This window comes from Piliocolobus tephrosceles, chromosome 6, assembly GCF_002776525.5.
Source record: "Piliocolobus tephrosceles isolate RC106 chromosome 6, ASM277652v3, whole genome shotgun sequence".
Classification (NCBI taxonomy): Eukaryota; Metazoa; Chordata; class Mammalia; order Primates; family Cercopithecidae; genus Piliocolobus; species Piliocolobus tephrosceles.
Genome location: NC_045439.1, coordinates 52,596,959 through 52,617,124, shown reverse-complemented (window position 1 = coordinate 52,617,124; position 20,166 = coordinate 52,596,959). Strand labels below are relative to the sequence as shown.

General features: G+C 42.8%; 1 protein-coding gene across 2 annotated transcripts in view; it reads left to right on the top strand.

Moving 5' to 3' along the window:
• Positions 1-20,166, top strand: part of SAMD4A (sterile alpha motif domain containing 4A) — a 226,924-nt gene that overhangs the window by 163,908 nt on the left and 42,850 nt on the right. For both annotated transcript variants that reach the window (XM_023231010.2, XM_031935761.1), the window contains exon 4: positions 9,690-9,953. In XM_023231010.2, coding sequence (XP_023086778.1) covers positions 9,690-9,953 — 264 coding nt within the window. The remainder of the gene's footprint in view (positions 1-9,689; positions 9,954-20,166) is intronic.

Below are 20,166 nucleotides of genomic sequence, written 5' to 3'. Positions count from 1 at the left end.
ACAACAATGTGAAAAATATGGCACTAGATAGACCACAAAAGGATACTTGTTTATAGTAGAGAGCTGAAACAAGAAAGCAGTGCTTCACTTTGCTCCACCTCAGCTGGGAGCAAGTGTGTGGGGAGACTGGGATTTTTGGCTGCTGTATTTGTGTCTGTGTATGACCCTGAAAAGGCTACTAGTATTGATTTGGGTTCCAAATGAATTTTAGCAATACATGAGTTTACAAATATAGAATCCATGAATAATGAAGGTCAATGGTATATAGACATGTAGATGAACATGCGCGTGCACGCACACACACACACCACCTAGTTTGTATAACAGGGGAGGGGGAACCAGCAGTAAACGGGAGCAAAGGGAGCCCAGCCTCCGGATCTGAGCTGGCATCTGGGCTCAGCCCAGCCCTCCTGATCGCCCTCACAGCCCGCTGCCGGGGTCTGTAGCTCCAGGCAACTCTCTCAATTTCGTATCCAGTAAGAAATGAATACTGTTCAGTTCCTGTCCTTAAGCTGGAACGGTCCTGGGCGCTGAATTATGTGAGGAACCTCGAGCTTGCTGTGTCTCTGGAAGTCTTTTATTGCACGACTGATTTATAATACCCAAGTAGATGAGTTGAGAGCAATTACGTAAATGCTGTTTCTCTGGGGCAGAGACGAACAGTACGGTTTAAATGAAAAATGCAGTGCCAAGTCAAAAATTCAAATCGTTATGTGTAATTACAGACCACAGTAAATCAATTTTACAAACACAGTACCAATCTCACCATGTTCCAACACCCACAGGGTAAGGCTGTGATGATTTAGAATTTGGTAAGAGGCTGAAGGTGAAGTGAAAGTGGGAATTGGGGTGTTGTGGAGCCTCCAGAGCTTGTCTGAATCACATGGCGATTCAATCAAATATAATTAAGGAGCCAGGAGAGCCTAAACCATCCAATTTCTCCTAATTAACAACAAAAAAATCATCTAATTAGTAGTGTAAACTCAAATTGTGTGTGTTTTTTTGAATGGTCATTTATGTGTATTGTTGCATTTGACATGTAGATTGAATGCTTTAATGAAAACAAGAACCAATTCCCTAATCAGTAAATTGTCCTGCTCGCTGCCATGCTGAGAATCTGCTGTTCTCCTTTTATCAAGGAGCTACGTTAAGAATTAGCCAGGGCTACATAATACATTTTTAATTATTTACAGCCCTTCCCCTAAAACTAGAAAGAAAAGAAAAAAATGCTGAAAAATGCTGTTTGATCAAGGCAGACTTTAGGGTTTCATACTCAGAAATCCTGGACATGCATGTGGCTGCAAGGCCCTGCTGGCCATAGGATTTAGGCATCCTCTGATGATGCCTGTCCTTACCTGATCAGTGAGAGCCACTGTTCCATGTTATCTGTGAGCCTTTAAGCTTCAGTGGCCATGAAGGAAGACCTGGCCTGTGGTTCAGCTCAAGACAAGAGTTAGTAGACACAGTTTTAAAATATCCTTTGGTACCTCCATTCAAGCAATTGACTCACTGCTCTTCTTGACAAGTGCTGGTGGTAACAAGGTAAAAAAGGACACCCTGATGATGTGTTCAGCGACTCTGGCCATCTCCTTGGGACTGATGCTCTGAGAGGCTCTTGGTGGCTCAGTCATGAAATCCTGGCTATTTGAAGTTCCAAACTTGGATGGTCTTGCTGATTCCCACACCCAGTAGCAGTCTAGGTGGTGCTGTTAAGCGCGGGATGGGTGCTGTATTGCATAAACCTCAGAAGCACCTTCTGCATCGGCATGTGAGCTGATGAAACAGCACTTACAATTTGAGAGTTATCTTTCGAGAAAAGGATAAGAGGCAAGTTTTTGTCATCAAACATCTAGCTTCCTGAGTTTCTCTACTATCTCGCTTCTCTACACACAGTGACTGGAGCATTTTTACAGATACATGAGAACATTAAAAAAGAAATATCTGCTTAAATTCACTCCTGGCCACTTGCTTAACTCTATTTTCCCTACTTGGTGAAATAATAAAATTCTACAGTTCTGTCTAAACTCATTTCTAGAAATCTCTTTATTTTACGTGAATAGAAATTCATGGACAAACTTAAGGGTTTAGTATAATGGTAGATACGAAAAGAAGCAGTACAGAAAAGTAGAAGTTAACCCGTATGAAGGAAACTTCAAAAGAGCCGAGTTGATCCCATCGTTTCTTGAATTAGCGTACACATCTGCTTCAAAGGTGTAAAATTGCTTTCATAGTTGATGAAAGTTGTCATTGGTTTTGATAGGATGGAATGAAAGGATTGAGGTAGTGTCCTTTTAGGATTGCTTGATTTGAAGTTAAGTGTGAGTGAAATTTACTGATTGCTATTTAAAGTATATACATATTGGCTTCTTATCTAAGGTATTTCATAAATAATGACAACGTAAAGTCAAACAGCCGTTATCTAAAATAGATTTTCTACTGGATGACACCCAGTTTTGCCATTATAGAAGCTGACAAAAGAGGACAGATGAAATGTACCAAAGATTAATGTGGTAATAAAAGTCTGCCAGAAACATTCTAATTTATTTCTTAAAAGCTCAAATGTTTAAGTGATAATGTGAAGGCAGAAACATACATCTGTGCCCTGCCCAAAAACTGAGCCATCTGTAGAGTAGTAAGACCTGACACCAGTGACAAGGACTCATGGTACTGAGAAAGCCTCCCCAGGTGCTTTTCCCTGCATCAGAATGCTTTCATTTCAGTGCTGTATAAAAACGAGACGTCATGGGGGAAAGAAAGTTAGCTGTGTGTATTTGTCATCCCTGCTGTGATGTTCTTTGCAGCTTTTTCTTCTTCTAGAGTCTCCTTTTGTTTTGATTTGCATAGGCAAGTATACACTTTCTTTTCACAGAAAGTGTGTGTCTTCCTCCTTAGGCTTGTCAGGAACATCCCATCCACCAACCACATCTTTGCTTTGTAGCATGTTCTCTTCTTCCCCTGGAATGAGGTGGAGTCCAAAGTCTTTTTAGGAGAATCGTCTTCTGGTGTCCAGATGTTCTAAGCACTGGTTTTTCAAACCTTTGGTCAAGAAGCAGAGAGCAAGCATGCGGAGTTGAGGCTTTTAACCTTTCAGATTGGCTTTTAATCTATTCCCTGAAGCAGTGATGACAGAGCATGTTATTTTTAACCTTAGTGATTAATATTCCCCTCTCTTCCTCTCCCTTCTACCCCACTTACACAAATATGGTGTTATTTATTTATTTTTTGCATGATGTCACTGATCAAATACTCTGGTTTTGTATATTTCACAATGTATTCTTGAAGTACTATTAATCTTTTCTTCTCCAAAGATTCCTATCACAGGGCTTCAGATTACTGGTTGTGACACCACAAAACCAACTAAAGAAGAGGAATCCAGGGTGTAATATCATTTCACCATTGAGCCTTGCTTAAAATGTTGGCTTTCTTTAAGCAAACGCCTGGAATTATTTATACAAGTGGTGTTAGCAGAACATTCTTTGAAAATTGAAAGCCTTTAGTAGTTCTTAGATGCTCTGAAACTGGTGTTATCCAAAAAATTTGTGGGATGGGAACTGAAATATCCCTGAGAAGCAGGCTGAAACCTAACAAAATGAACAGAAACTCCCACCCCCTCCCAATTCCTTTGAAACAATCACCTTTTTGTAGCTAGCAGTGGGCTGAGCTTTTTCTTCTTTAGACTTGATAAGTATCAAACCATTTCCTCCAGCAAAACTTAAGAATTGTATGCTGTGAAGCCTCAAATTTTTGTTTACAGCAAAGGTTCTACTGATACTTTTGAATTTCTTTTGGGAATGAGCCTAGAAAATATTGTTAAAGTAACAGATGAGTAAAATTAGCAACATAGAAGTAAAATTCTGCCCTGCTTTGTCCTAAGTATGTGGACACACAGCATACATCACCTGAGTCACAGGGGATTGGCTAGGACCTCTTAATTCAAGAATATAAGATACTTTAAAATAATGTGCAAACACTTGGCATCCTCATTCTACCTTTTAAAACCCCTAAATTGGAATGACTTATTTTTATAAGGTTTAGTTGTGCTAACTATTTGGATTGAATTCTATTATGTGAGCATCTAGAAATTTGAAAATTTAATGAAGAGTATGTTTTTCTATGAGAAAGGCAGCTTCTTGAATTAAAAATGAAGAGAGACTAGTTTAGAAGGAAAAAAGATTAAAGTTGCAAATCATCTCTATGTGGCTGGACTCACAGGGCATGATGAGAGCACAGAACCCAACCTTGGGTTGAGAACCCAGGGAATTTGGTTTGGTATAGAGAATGATATTAGGAGTGTAGGGATATTTAATGCCCTTATTCAAAAGGAAGTCAAATTTCTGACAGTTTCAGCAGCTTCAGCTTCTAGACTCTAAAACAAAATTCTAAGCCTGGAAATAGTTCGAAACACATAGTGACAGCAGAAAAGAAAGGAATGGTTGGCTTGAATTTGAGGAGATAGTTGAACAATTGAAGGTATACAGTACGCAAGTTCCTGAGGCTACCCAGACTCCCATTGAAGGCTCACTCAACAAAGACAGCATAAAGCAACAAATCATCTCTATCAAATGAGTGTGCTAGATCAAGAGTACATATGAACTGTGTGAGTTAATAACTAATATTTAAAAATCGAGGTCCCCATTAAAACCACAATTGTATTTCAAATCTGGTTTTTTAATAAAAGACAAAAGGTCTATGTACTCAGCATAGGTTTAAATTACGTTACATTAATTTATGTTGTATTAATTCCAATAGCCTCTCTATATGTAGAAAAGTCATACATAACATAGTATTTCATCCACTAACAAGACTTGGTGTATGTAGGGATTTGGGGGTCTTTCTACTGCCCAGGGACCCAGAGCTCCCAGATTAGGCATTACTGAATTATATTCTTTCAGAAGACTTCCAGTTCTAAAATGCTAGGAATATATGTTCCTAATATTTTTAAAACATGCTTTAAATAATTTTTAAATCATTTAATTTATTATAAATTATTTAAAATTATGCTTTAAATAATTTTTTTTTTCTTTTTTTTTTTTTTGAGACAGAGTCTTGCTCTGTTGCCCAGGCTGGAGTGCAGTGGCCGGATCTCAGTTCACTGCAAGCTCCGCCTCCCGGGTTCACACCGTTCTCCTGCCTCAGCCTCCCGAGTAGCTGGGACTACAGGCGCCTGCCACCACGCCCGGTTAATTTTTTTGTATTTTTTAGTAGAGACGGGGTTTCACCGTTTTAGCCAGGATGGTCTCCATCTCCTGACCTCGTGATCCGCCCGTCTCGGCCTCCCAAAGTGCTGGGATTACAGGCTTGAGCCACCATGCCCGGCCCTTTAAATAATTTTTAAAGCATATATGGATCACTTTTCTCCTTGACAGTGAGGTATGTATTTAACCTAACAATGAACCAAGGAGATAGTCGGGCCAGTATCCCAAACTTTCTTCCATCCATAAACCCCCTTATTTCTCATATTAGAAGGCAGAAAAAGGTAGTTATAGTTAATTTTCCTTAAAGAGTACTAAATATTCTGAAACATCTTTTTCTGATTCTTATTTCAATAAATAAAATCGAGATGGAGTCAAAATTAGTCAAAGGAAATAGGAAAGAAATCTGAATCCCAGGTTTTAAAGAAATTACTTAAATGAACAGAATGCAGAGCCAGGTATCATATTTTCCCCTTCAAAGGTGCTGAAAGGGGTCTCATCAAAGATGCTAAGAGATGAAAAATCGTAAGGTTAGATGAGGTCAGAAAAGTTGACTGGTTCTGATAGTATGACCAAGTTTATAACAAGATTATAAGACCCTCTGGACTCCCATCACACTGCCCGACTGCTGTAGCAAGATTACTTTTAACTACTGTTTCTGTATTTCAACTAGACTTAGTTAATACTTATTATTTACTTTTGATTCATTTGAATTTTAAAAGTTTCAAAAATTACAGTGTCCTAATGATATATGCATGCATGCATACTGGCATACATATGTGTATATTACAGACCTAAAATTTTTTATAGAGGTTTTTAAAAATACCAACAATTTTGGATCCATACTATATACAATTATTAAATTTTGGTTTCCATGTTTTAAGAGTAAGAAAGGCACAATTTTGTTCCCCTGAGTAATTTTCAGTATGCTTTTCAATATAATGAATCCATCCTGAAATATGCTGTACCTCTACCCGCACTATTATGAAAGTCACAAATGCAGTATAAATTGAGGACCTCAGTTCTGCTGGACTTGCCAATTTCTAATCTAGGTTGAGATTTTTTTTTAAGGTATACTTACTTCGGCAGCATTTGAATAGGACTTCTGGGTAGCTGAGGTCTGAGTGAATCGTTAGCCATTGTCTACTGCACAGCAGTCCACAAACAAGAACATCTAGAAGCCTCTGGCTAGAGACATGCTGGAGCAGCTAGCACCACGCTGAAAAGCTTCTCAGAAGTCTGTATTTACTGCAATTCCCGCCCTACTCATAGGAAAAAAAAAAAAAAATCTGCCCGAATGTCCCTATTACCCTCTGTTGTCACTTCAAATGAAATCTCTTAGTTTAAAAAGGGTAGGGGCTGGGGATGAAACAACCACTGGTACTCTGCCACTGGCCCCATCATCAATTCCACAACTGCATGGCCTATTTTCTTGTAGCCTCTTTCTGCCCATGACAGCATTTCCTCTGCCACTTTATGCCAAACAAAGTGCTCCAGCACAAGAGGTGACACCAAAATCGGCTTTGTGGTCACCATTGCCTAAACCTGAATATCTGTCTTCACCCCAAAGTGGCACTGTTGCCAAGGCACCTGTCACCTGCTTTAGTCTCCTTCCCACAAGAAGACAAGCCTATACTGCCACTGGGCCTCGGTTCTTTTTGGAGAACAGAGGCATTTACCCAGTACAACTTTTGATTGAGGTGTGGCATTCAGCCTGGCTCTAAACCCACGGCCCTGTCTGCAGATCAGAAGCTTAGTGTGAGACATCGTGCTTGGTTGCCACAGCACGTTGGCTCCTACGGAGATATTCCTGAATTTGGTGGCAGCTGTGGGAACCAAACAGTGTTCGTTAAGATATAAAGGGTATGAGCCCTTTATAGAAAGTCATCAGGAAAAGACCCTGGCACCTCAGGTATAATTGATGTTTCCTTAGAGGCACAGGCCAAGTTCATATCATATCCCTTATGACTGAAGTTAAACTCAGAAAAGTGTGAAGAAATGAGTGTGAGTTTCTATGTACAAATCCCTGTAAGTCCATTAAGTTAGGTAAACATTTAGCTCTGATCTCAATAGCAAGTGAAGTCCTTGGATAACTGACAGCTTCCCCAAGGATGCCCCTCAGTGGAGGAGACAGCATGGATTAAAAAAAATATTAGATGGAAAGAAGCAAATTGGCTCCATGCAATAATGGAATTCAACTACAGCGTACGTATTGTATTGTTCTCAGCATCCATACGAAAGATGAGGACTGTCCTAGCAGTAACCTCCCATGGTTAGTGATTAGTTACCTATTCAGTTATGGCCTCCAACCAGCCCGGGTACTAAGGGTTCCACTGTCTCTGAGCTGTGTGCCCCTCTTTGGCAAGCCCTGTTTCTGTGGTTTCAGACTGAATCTACTCCTGGCTGTGCGGAGGAACCCCCACTTCCACTTGGGATACACCTGGCAGGCACCAGTCAAAGCATCCACCAGATACTCTGAAATGGTTGCAGAAGTACCAGAAAGCAAAGATGTCTAAGCTGGAATGTCCCAGCACTCAGGGCAGCCCTAAACAAGTCTGCCCAATTTTATATAAATACTTAGACAGGCATGAAATGGATTTTCTGGATGTCTGCCTTTTCTTCCTATTGGCTTCTCTCTTCATTTTTGCTGCTGCTTCGTTTTATTTTTTTTCTTTCTCTGCTTCCCCCCTACCCCTCACCCACACCTTTTCTCTTGCTAATTCTGGTCCAACCAGGTAGCAATGCATTTTCCAGGGAGCCTTTTAAAATAGTTTCTCCCTTAGTCTATTTAGTAGCAATGCAAGCCATTTAAGCCTGTTAGGGTCAATATTTTTTAAACAATGTTCCCTTTGCATGTTTTTAAGTTAGATGATATTTCCTTGCCTTTGATAGAGTCTACCTAAATTGGAAATTTCTCAGGTTACAAATACTAAACTCGGCAGCCCTCTTTTGTCCTCCCTTTTCATTCATAAAGAAATTTCTAGCCCTTCCGATTGTCCCCACTTCACATACAAGGCTGCCCTTCTGGCCACACAAGGCCAAATGGAAACACTGACCACAGAGGCCTGAGCTCCATGACTCTCAGGCTTGGTGACTGCCAGCTGCCTGGAAGCAGCTTACCCAGCCCACCACTGCCCCAAACACACTTCTGGAAACATCCAGCCTTTTGACTCTGGTCTTTGTCTTTTGAAGTAGGGAACACAGTAATCTGCCCAGGCCTTTATGTCAGGACTGCCCCACCAGAAACGCAGTTTAACCAAAAACAGGACCTCTCACCATTGAGATGCCGGGTCTGCTTACTGAAAAACACAGATTAACACCCACAAAGAAGTGCTCATCTAAATTTGGGAGAGCAAATGCCTCATTGATGGGGATAGAGCCTGAGATGGAATTTAATGGCTTCCCTGAAAAATGTTTAAAAATGCATGTGGCTCAATTCCATGTTAGTATAGCAGCAGTCAAAATAAACTGGACCTGTCAGGAACTGGTTCTGAGAGAATGTTATGAATAGACCTATTTTGTAAAGTTGTCACTTTACACACCCAGAAAAACCAACCAAGGGTAACATCAACTCCCTCAGCGTTGGTTTTTGTTAAATCCCTCCCTTGAATGACTTCAATTTAATTTGGCTAGTTATATGAGTTATGTTGCTTTTTCCTAGTTTTCTGGAAAAGAAATTAAAGATGGGGGCTGCGCGGATGTTGTCCACTGTGCAGAAGGGCTGAACATGCTGGTAAAAACCATTCCCAGCTTCCTGAGAGGACCCCACTGGCTTCTGAATGAAAGCCTTGTTACCTGGAAGTGTTTGCAATACAAAGTTTGGCATTAACCTGTGAGGCCAAGGGAAAGAATCAGCCCTAGAAGAAGCAGCCCTTTCACCCACAGCTAGCTGCAGTGCCCCATACCCTGAGGTCATGTTAGTACAGGGGCCCCTGCTGAGCCATACCACCCTTCAGAAGCCATAGGTCCCTGAATCCTGGTTGGAAAGACTCGCCTACCTTCTTCTGGTTCAGCCCTGCAAAGATGCCAAACAATGGCCAGCTTGGCTACCCTTCAAGATGTCCTCCTGAACAACATGGGTAATGTCAGAATTTCTGTTTAAAAAACAGCAACATACTTGTCCAGCACATGTTCTTTTTGCTTTTGGCTGATGGCTATCAAGCCTTGCCTGATTTATGGACCCACTCCTATGAATCCTGATTTCTAGAGTTAGAACCCAAACCAGATCCAGACCCACAAAGGCTAAGGACCAATGTGTGGACACTATAGGTTTGGCCTCCTTGGAGAAGCCTAACCCACTGAGAGGGCCAGACAGCATCCTTTTAAACCGCCTGAAGAAAACGACCATGCCAGGCCTGTATTCAACCTGCTGTGACCATGGATGGAGTTGTAAGACAGTTAGTGGTATCTCTCAGGGTTAAGAGGTATTGTGGGTTCTTCGGCGTCCCAGGATAAAGGGGGGGGAATAACCTATTTCATTTTATTTTTTTTTTCCAGTTCTCTCAGGCCAGGCACACCACAGCCCTTTGAAACGATCTGTGTCCCTTACCCCACCCATGAATGTGCCAAACCAGCCTTTAGGACATGGATGGATGTCTCATGAGGACTTACGAGCTAGAGGACCCCAGTGCCTCCCATCCGATCATGCCCCCCTGTCTCCACAAAGCAGTGTAGCCTCTTCAGGAAGTGGTGGGAGTGAACACTTAGAAGATCAGACCACTGCTCGTAACACATTCCAAGAAGAAGGTAGTGGTATGAAAGGTGAGTGACTGAACAAGAAACCACTGGGGACAGAGCCTCTCCCTTTATTGGAGACCAGAGGGTAAAAAAAGAGAGGTAGTCAGCAAGAGAGAAGGACCCCACCCCTTCCTCAGGCTTACGCATTTGATCTGTCCCTTCAAGAACTCCATGGTTGACCATGGCAGAAAGAGCTCAGATTCCCCTTCCAGTGCTTCTTGCCAAAATCTGGCAAATAGGAACCAGAGTAAGAGAAGTCAACACTCTTTTTTTTTTTTTTTTTTTTTTTTTGCATTGCAGTGACTTGCAGACCATTAAATGAGTCACAGCTAACGGTGATAGGATCTTCTGTTTGTAAAGCTACTGAGCTGCTCCAACCTTCCACCTCGTTGCTGTGGCCAGGGACCTGTCAATAATTCACAAAAACAAACCACGGGATTTTTTTTTCCTTTTTAAATATGTCTTAGTGCAGAATTGCAGTAGTGCTTCCTTTCTCTCTCTTCTCTTTGATATCCAAAGAAACCTTTAAACCCTTTCCTCTGCATCTATTTAAGGGACATGAAAATAACACTGAGAATCTCTAACAGCGTTTTAATCCTGATAACAGATTTGCATACAGGTGATAAAGGCCTTTTGTGCAGCATAAATAAATTCTTCCATTGCCTTGTGAATCTACCCTCTTCTAAAGATATTCATCAGGAGATAGATTTCCAAATTACTTATGATAGGTACAAAGAGGATACGTGCATGCTATATTTTTAAACTCCACTTGTACAAGGGCTGGGAAGCCCTTAGGCAAAGATGCGCATCAGAAACATACTAATGACAATTTTAGATGGTGAAACAGTAACCACTCATGCTTTGGGGACTAGCATGCTGAGGGGAGGTTCTGCTAACACCCTGTTTGCTGGCATTAGTAGAGTAGTCCTGAGGTTTTGCTGTTTCTGATCTTCCCCTTGTAAATGATCAGTGTTGACATAGGAAGCCCTGTACTGATTCCCCTCTCTTCATGGAAGCCTGGCACAGAAAGTATGCCCATGACTGCCCAACTACCAGTTGTAAGAGAGCACCAGGCTGAAAAATGGAGCTTGTCAACTCTGAGAATGAGGCTGACAAGAAGCTGCTGCCCTGGCACATTCCTTGAATCTTCCTCCTGCTTAGGCCTGCGCCCTCTCCATCCCACGCCCATTTCATTGATGGTTTCAGTGCTGAGTGCCCAGAGTGGGGGGATGTGTCTTAATGGTGATACAAACGGGTCTTTAAAGGTGTATAACAGGCAGCAAAAGCCATGTGTCACTTGGGTACGAAGGGGATGTGTGTCTTCTTTCTACTTCAGAGTTTTCAGGGGAATGTATCACAATTTTGGAGCACTAGCAAAACTCATTTCTGAGTTTATGCTACATGGTTATGTATTCAAGCAGCTGAGCCACAGGTGGTGCATAGCAAGCGAGGCTAAACCCTGCTGTAGGTAAGCCTGGCTTGCCATCTGTCAATCAGCATCAAAATAGCTGAAAGACCAAGGGAGGCTGAGACAGCCGTTGCTTTTAACTAGCGTCTTTCCAGGTGAAGTTCAGTGTCTGGACGGTTTCCAAGAAAGCCTATGTTGTGGTTCTAGTTGGTAACTGTGGGGAGGAAGCATTGGCCTTTGTGTTTGAAGGGCCAAGAGGATCCCAGAGAAGGGCCATTCACCAGGAGAAAGATCTCGCCCGAAGAAGAATGCTGATTCCACTGTCTTGTTTTTGGATATATATTCTTCTTCCTTCTACTTTGTTTTTCTTTCCTTTTTTTTTTTTTTTTTTTTTGAGGCCCGTATGCACACTTTTGACATTCTCCCAAAGTAGGTCAAGATATGCTCATTGAGTGCTGCCATTTTGAGGTGAGAAATAAAGATAACAGGTTTTTAAAGAGAAATGAGAGAAAAGTTGAATAAATGCCCTATCCCCATTTTAGGACAAAAGCCAAAATATTGCAAAGGTTAAGGAATATACCATATCTAAGCCTATTCAATTCCTTTAGTTAGAATTGATGAGAACTGTCTCTTCAGAGCCAATTCAGTCAGAAAAATTACAGACAAGATCTCATATCCAGGATTTTCTTTATAGGCCCAAGGGGTACAGGCAGAAAACAGGCTATTTGGTGGCCTGATGTATTTCCACCTTCTCTGACCTACTGAACTTCCCTTCCTCCAAGAGCTGGATTGGGATTCCAAGTATAAAGTCAATAGCAAGTTAAATGGCAAAAAAAAAAAAAAAAAAAAAACCATTTGAAGGAAGAAACATAGATGATGAAGGATTCTATTTGTGGGAAAAGTATATTTGCAGTTTAGCTGACAGGTCAGACAGAAAAAATGTCCATACCCAAAAACACTAGCATTCCGAAGTGTCACGGGCCAGTATTTGTTCAATACAAATGTCCCTCCCCAGCCCTGCTGCAAGATGCCACTGCTGCAAGGACCCTGAGGACTCTTCTGCCACCAGATATTATTCGAAATGGCTTCCTAGGAGTGCACCCAAGAAGCAGCCCGGCTCATAACCCAAAGGCTTGTCATTTGATCTCCATGTCTAAGAGCAGGTGCTGGTTTAAATTTTCAAAATAACTCACACTTTTAAAGATACGAGATATGGCCGGGTGCAGTGGCTCACGCCTGTAATCCCAACACTTTGGAAGACTGAGGCAGGTGGATCACTTAAGGTCAGGAGTTCAAGACCAGCCTGGCCAACATGGCAAAACCCCATCTCTACTAAAAATACAAAAATTAGTCAGGTGTGGTGGCGCATACCTGTAATCTCAGCTACTCTGGAGGCTGAAGCTGGAGAATCACTTGAACCTGGGAGATAGAGGTTGCAGTGAGGCAAGATCGCACCACTGCACCCCAGCCTGGGCAACAGAGTGAGCGAGACTCCATCTCAAATAAAAAAATAAAAAATAAAAATAAAGAAAAGAGATATAAAACCAAGTGAAGTGCTTTGAAAAAGAGCTGACTCTTCCTCTTGGCTCTACAATCTTTCTTTTCTATGACCCAGGCCCTTTGGCAGGAGTGGCAGCTGTTTTAAAGTACTTGCTGGTCCACTTTGGGGTGCCATCATCTAATGCTATTTTTCTAATAGTTAAACGTCCAGTTTAGAAGAACAACAAGAAAGCTTAGTAGAATTTGGAAGAGTTCTCAAATCCATATGGAATGTGTCTTGCCCTCACCTTGCACCTTGGGAAAAGAATAAAAAGTTATTATAGTTGAACTTGATTTAGTGTGAATTCCTCTTTACGGCCAACAGCTGTGAATATCTCTCTGAAACACTGTGGTATTCATCCATTCCTTCCTTTCATCTAGCTAGACTAGCCAGGTCTGGCTATATATCCTCCCTTAGGAGTGTACCTCTTGGGTCAAGGGTATGGAATAAATCTCATGGTCCAGCATTCTTGCTCTTTGCATTTTTCACATGCATGGATCAAGCCCCCTTCTCGACTTGATGTTAGCACTCCCTACCAGGGACTGTCACTAAGTTCTTTTCCAAGCAGACCAGCTCCTGCTCTGAAAGGATTAACAACATCTGCACACAGTGCTTTGGTTTCCCTTCTTTAGTAAATGTCCATCCTTGTGGTTTAAGTAGTCTTCGAAGTACAGATTAAATGTCTCTTGAGGTAAAGATCTCACACTCATATCTCTAGCTAAAGAAAAAATGAGATCCGCCATTTAACTTGAAACTAACCCAAGAGAAGTGGGAAATAATTGAAATATGAACTTTCTTCCCTTTACCCTTCCCTGTGGAGGCTACTGGTTATACATGTTTGGACTAAGGAGGCTGGTTTGGTTTCTATATCCAGGTGTCTGTTCATTTCAAAAACTTCACTATGATTCATCTCAGGGGAAACATTCTCGATTGTGAGTTGGTACTCAACTGCAATACCATTCTTTCCCTGGGCAACTCATGAGTGGAATGTGCTCTGTTGCCTCTTGTCTCATACAAGGCTTTCAGATGGCCAAGAAAAAGAGAGAGAGAAAAGACATTCTCTTAATTTCCTGGAGAGAAAGTATAGAAGTCAGTTGGCAGAAGACTCACATTTCCCACTTACATTAGCATCGTGTTCTCAAAGATGGTGCATAAACCCAACACCCTATGACTTAACAAAATGCCACAGCTGTGATGAATGATGTGGCTGCATTATATGGGAGGAAAGAGAGGGGGAAATGACTGATTCACAGGTTACTTTTGTCCTCATTCAAGTCAATTGACTTTTTTGAGCACCTGCTGAGAGAAACTTTGGACTAACTAGTTTCTGGGGAGACAGGGGTGAGAGATACTGTTCCTGCCTGAAGGGAATCACTATCAGATAACCAAAAAAAAAAAAAAAAAAAAAAAAGCAGGCACTTAATGCAAGTGTCCTGCTGTGAAAATATGCTGTCTTAAAGACTTGCCCTGGATCAGGGCAGGCACCGTGAATGACCCTCATTCAAAGTGGGGGAGGTAAGTCAAGGAAAGTTCCTAGAGGAGGAGAGGCCTAGAGCTGAGTCTCGGAGCACGACTACAGGTCAGCCAAATAGTAAGTGAAGGAAGGGCATTCTATGCAGAGGGAACAGCATTCACGAAATCACAGTGACAAGGGCGCTTGACCAAGTGGATCCCATGGCTTGAGTGTTAAGGGCACATGGGACAAAGGGGTCTGGAGAGGGAAAACCAGACCCTGGGGCTTGCAAAGGACATTCTCTTTTATCCCAAAGCTATTGAAGGAACTTCTGCAGCAGAATGACCTACTTAGGTCTACATATTAGAAATATGACCTTCAAAGCAGAGTGGAATATACATCAAAGTGTGGGAGGGACAGGGGCTTCCAGATTTGAAGGCCAGCAGAGAGGTGGAGGGCGTTTCAGTAGTTGAGGGGGGAAAGGAAGTGGGACCAAGGCAAGCAGCAGTGAGAACAGAGACAAAGGAGTATTCAGGGTTCTTCATGAGATAGAGCTGAGAGGGCTTGGTAACCAGTTGAATAGACAGGCATGGAGCAGGAGAAATTTAGAACGATGCCCAGGTGTCTGCCTGGAACATCTGGATAAGCCACGGTGTTTAAGGCAAAGGGCATAGAGGAGGAGAAACAGAAATGGGGGATGGGGGGGCAGCATGAGGCCTGGTGAGTGTGGGAACTGTAGAACATGCCAGTGGAGGTGTGCAACCCCCTTAATGGGCCCCACAGTGCACCATGCTCTTGGTTGACTCAGCCTCGCTAACAGCCCCGACTTCCTCTCCTCACCTGCAGTTTCAGCATAATATTACACTTACCTGAAACCAAGTTTATCTGAGGGACTTCATTCCAGATAGCTGGGTAGACAAAACCATAAATGTGGGCTCCTAGGAAGCAAGGAGCTCAGTGACTTTCTTGCTGTACTTGCCTGTGTGAAGAGGGGGAGACTGGCACTCTGTTTCTCTTGCTGTGAGCTTCAGCCTCACCGTTACGAAGCAACACCAACTGGGTATGCTTATGATGTGTGGCATTATGTTAGCACATGAATATAGAAGTCGTTGAAACTGATGCATCATTTGTATATAGACATGATAAAACTAGAAAAAGAAACAACTGGCTCCAGGAACCTTGTGGAAATAACAGCAATTAGGAGTGGAGGGGCCATTGACTGTGAAAATATGTTGTTTGCCTTTTCTAAGGAGACTTTCGTTAGATGAAACTTAGATAAACTTTTTCTCTCCATAGTAAAGGAAATATGTTGTCTACTCTGAAATAGCCGATTTGGGGTTTTCAGTTGTTTTTGAAATGCAGACCTTTGAACCTCTGCTTCTCCAGAATGAGAATGGAAAAGTTATGGAGAGGTGAGATCCTCTTTAAGAAAAAGGAACCTATCAGAAACCTTTGTAAGAAGGGTTGAAAATAGAGCAGTTCCGAGGGTCGTGGAGGTCTGAGTGATGGAGTGGGAGTGGCACAGCCCCATGAGTGGCTGGGACATGTTTGTTTCAGCATGGCTGCCATTGAAACTGCTGATTATTTTCTTGATGTTGACTTTCTAGCTGCCTACTTGAAATCACTTAAAGGAAGGCCAGTATTGAATAAATGTGCTTTATTTTTGTTTTTAATTTCCAAATGCCAAGACATGGCCCACAGGGATGAATGCTCCTGGGCCAGGAGTTGTACTAACTCTTCAGATAGGCTGACAGTCCTGAGGTCTTTGAAAAGCAAATTCTCAGGATTCCCCCAAATTCGAAAAGTCATGAGACTTTTAACCTTCACTCCTTACCAAGCATATATTTTCCTCTGAAGTGTTAAGGACTGTGCAGGCACATGGAGGGCAGCCTTTGATATGGACACAGCCACTGTTTAATGACACAAAGCAGGCTGCTTTGAAACAGCACTTTCGCCTGTCATCTCTAATGGAAACTGCAGGGAGAAAATTAGGCCCTCTTTGTATCTAACATGTCAAAGTGGGTATTTTACTCCAAAATAGGACACCTCTCACCTTCCAGGACCCATATATGCTTCCTGCAAGCCTGGAGACTCCCCGGAGGCCTCCATAGACACTTCAAGGAGCACACTGAGGAGGATCCAGCTCCAACGAGGCCTGAGACCAATCCTGCTCTCTTTTGCACAGAGGCTGGAACAGAGCTGGGCTGCTTGTTCTGCTCTGGCCAGAAATAAAGACAAGCTTCTGTAACCTTGATGGTGCTGTTAAACTTCTCTTCATTTTTTAAAGGAACGTGAAGAGTAGGTACCTTCTTACCCCTCAGTTGGCTTTCCTCTTCTCCCCTCAGAGACCAAGGGTGCAGTCGTATCTTGGAGGGGAAGAGCTTTTGAGAGTAGCCTGGCTTGCTGTGGTAAATGGGAGTTGATCTTCCATCTGCAGTTAGCAGGACCACCCCTATGTGAGCCCTTGCGTGGGAACAAGGCTGTTCATGTTTCTCTCTGCCAGAGATGCCTTTCTCCCTGCCCTTCATGCTGCATTTGATATTGGGCTCTTCAGCAATACTGATTCCATCTTTCTCTCTTCTGGGGTTTCCCTGTTTGTGGGTCAGGTGCTGCATGGTCTGTTGATCTGACTCAAATTTGCAGCCATTTCTGCAGCATGTATTAAAGACAAGCAGTCCCAGTTCTAACTGGAGCCCCGCTTCTGTGTAAACTGTTGTACACACCACACAGCCTCCCTGTGGCTGATTTATCTAAATTCTAAAAAGGAAATAGAAATCAGCATGATTTAAAACTGGATCCCACTGGTAAAGACCAGCAGGCAAATATAGAGCATATACAAGATGGGTGCAGCACTATTATCAAGAATGACCGTGAGAAGATAAATCAGTGTGGACTGCAGCAAGGTCTAGAAGGAGCTTTCTGAAGGATGAAGACTGTGGGATGAGACCCACTGATGTGCACATGCATGGTGGTGCTTTGTCCCAGAAACCTCCTACCTGTTGGCATTCTCTCCTTGCACTTCCCCCTGAAAATCTGCTACTCCCAGAGCTCTACCATGGCTCTCACCCCATGCTCTTTGCCAGAGAGATTCACCCACTTCTGTGGCTAAAACAACTGCCATGAGCTACTGACAAGGAAACTTATTCTCCAGCTCAGACCTTTCTTCCAAGACCTTGACTGGTTGACTTCTCCCCTTGTATGACCCAAAGGCATTGACAGCCAGCTGATCTCAAATCAAGTTTACCCTCTCTCTCTTCTCACCCCAAACCTGCTGCTCCCCTCTTTTCTCTGTCTCAACAAACCTGAATCAAAGGAGTCATCTCCAGCTACTTTGTCTCTGTCACCCCCTGCTCGTCTCTGAGCTTCAAGTACTGTCAATTTCCATCCTTTCTTTCTCCTCTGTCACGCATCCCAAGCCACCATCAGGATCTTCCTAAGTTCATGTCCTGGCCTCCACTGTCACCATCCGCCAGGCCAGTCTTTACGTTGACAGCCATCGCCTTTCTAGCACACTCATCTGATTGTGTTCTGCTACTCAGGTTTCAGCAGTTTCTCGCCACCCACAAGATGAAGTCTACTCTCTTTGTTCGGTATTGCATATCTCAGCCATTTGACCCCCTGCCTATTTGACCCACCTTGTCTCTAACCATTCCCCCCATCCACCCATGTGTCTGCTCTACCCTGCTCTGCCCTCTTGACTCTGCATTTCCTTCCTGCTTCCTGAAACGGCTTCCTCACTGTGGCCATCCTAGTGGAGACTCCAAGGTATTGTACTTTGAAGCTGCCGCTCACTCCCTATGGCAAACCAAAAGGCTCATTTTTCTGTGCTCCCCTAGAACACTGTGTGTACTCAGCGCTTGTCCTATTGCTATTGTTATTTTTGTGTAAGTCAGCCATTCTCTCTAGATTAAAAGTTCCTTAACAGAAGGGTCATGTCTTCACAGAGCTTGGACCCCAAGCATTCAATATTGTTGAATATCGAATATTGAATATTGTTCAGTATTCAATACTGAATAATAGGCATTCAATAAATGTTGAATGAGCAAATATCAGGATTCCCACACTTGGCAAAGAAGTCAGCCCAGCATATAGCAAAAGCATCTTTATCTTTCTCACACTGCATAAGAGAGTGACTTTCTAGTTTGAGACCCCCAGTGGCATGTCCATCAGGAGCATCCAAGGAAGCTGAACAGCTGCGTGCCAGCCAGAGGCATGCATGCCTTCAATCGCATATCAGCTTCTGCAGGAAACAGCTCTGCTTCTCCCTGTTTGTCTGTATTTTCCAACCATAGCCACAGCCCACAGCTTCACAGAATGTAAAAGGTAGATGAGAAGTTACAGTAGGTGGTTCGTAGCATTGCATCCAACAATGTGGCATCTGGACCACGGGAAAGGACCTGAGCTTTTAGTTTGAGTCTATCCCCAGCCAACAGCTTACAGAACCCAGTATCCAAGTCATTAGAATTCCTGACTTCAGGGAAATGAAATGGTCAAGGCTCTTGCTTCTCTGGTTTGTTTCTCCTTTAACAGTTTTGTTCTAATCCTTGGCAAGGAAAGGTGCCTCACCACAATCCAGAGGGTGAAAGGTTAGTAGGCTATGTTCTTAAGAACTGGGATTTCCTCTTCTTTGTTTATCTGTTCTCCTTACAGGAGGGAGTACTCTTTGAGCACATGGCACTGAGACAGGACAATGCTTACTGTAAAAACAGTGTCCATGTATACCTGCCTCAAGAAACACAGGGCCAAAAGGCGCTTACATTGCCCAGGAATGCATCTAGAAGTAACTCTTCAGGAAGGCCTAACTCATCATGTTTTGAAGTTGGATAGGAGCCTTTTTTAGGAAAACTACTCCCAATGGAACCCCATCTTGACTAAATGAATGAGGCCAGCTTTTCCACTCCTCTAACCAGGGCAATTCTAACTTGTCAAAATAGTTTTATAGAAAAGGAGCTAGCACTGATTGAGCTGGGATTTGCACCCCACCCCACAATTTCTGACTCTTAAAACACCACATTATCACCTTGGCTTATAAAGCACCATGTTTACAACACGATTCAATAGCTCAGGATTCTGTTCATCATCAGTAGATTTTGCACGGTTCAGCTGTAGGGCACCCAGTGAAAATTTGCTCCAAGAGACTGCTCCCTTCTCTTTTGTGATGAATTGTGCCCAAGAGCAGCACTGGGTTACCCAGGCTTCTCTGAATCATGATCATTGAGTTTTCTGAGCAGTGACTTGGGACTTTCAGGATGTAAATAGCCTGGTGACAGAGTCATAACATGCCATTGGCCTGAAAGCCAAAGCCGTAATTAAAATCAGTGCCACTCACTCTGCAGAAGCATTAGCGTTATTTCAGCAGAAATAAAAGTATGGTGGAAAATGAAGTCTGGTAAAATAGCTCCAGGATGTTGCAGGATGGAAGGTTCCAGACTCCTGAGCTGCCATGTCCCAGACTCTTGATCCAACTGCAGTTTGAGTTGAGGATGATGTAAGGGGTTAGTATGATGTGTTGGGGAAGCCCTGTCTGTTTGTGGTTATTAATGGTAACAGAGGGACTCTTGATTGTCATAGTAGAGTGAAGGGCTTTCAAGCACAGAATGGAGTGATTTCTAGCCTGAGATAACTGAGTCTGTTCTTAAGATGCCATTGACTGTCCAATTTCAATTCTCCAGAAATTCCCCTTCATTGACCTTTCCCTTGCTGCTAATCAACAAGTAATCTCACGAGGCCCATCATCCCCACCTAAGTCTTTTGAGTTCAGGAGATTATCCCACACCCGCATTCCCTAAACCTAGATGTGTTTCACTTAGGAAGCAGGACCTGATTTCAGAATAGT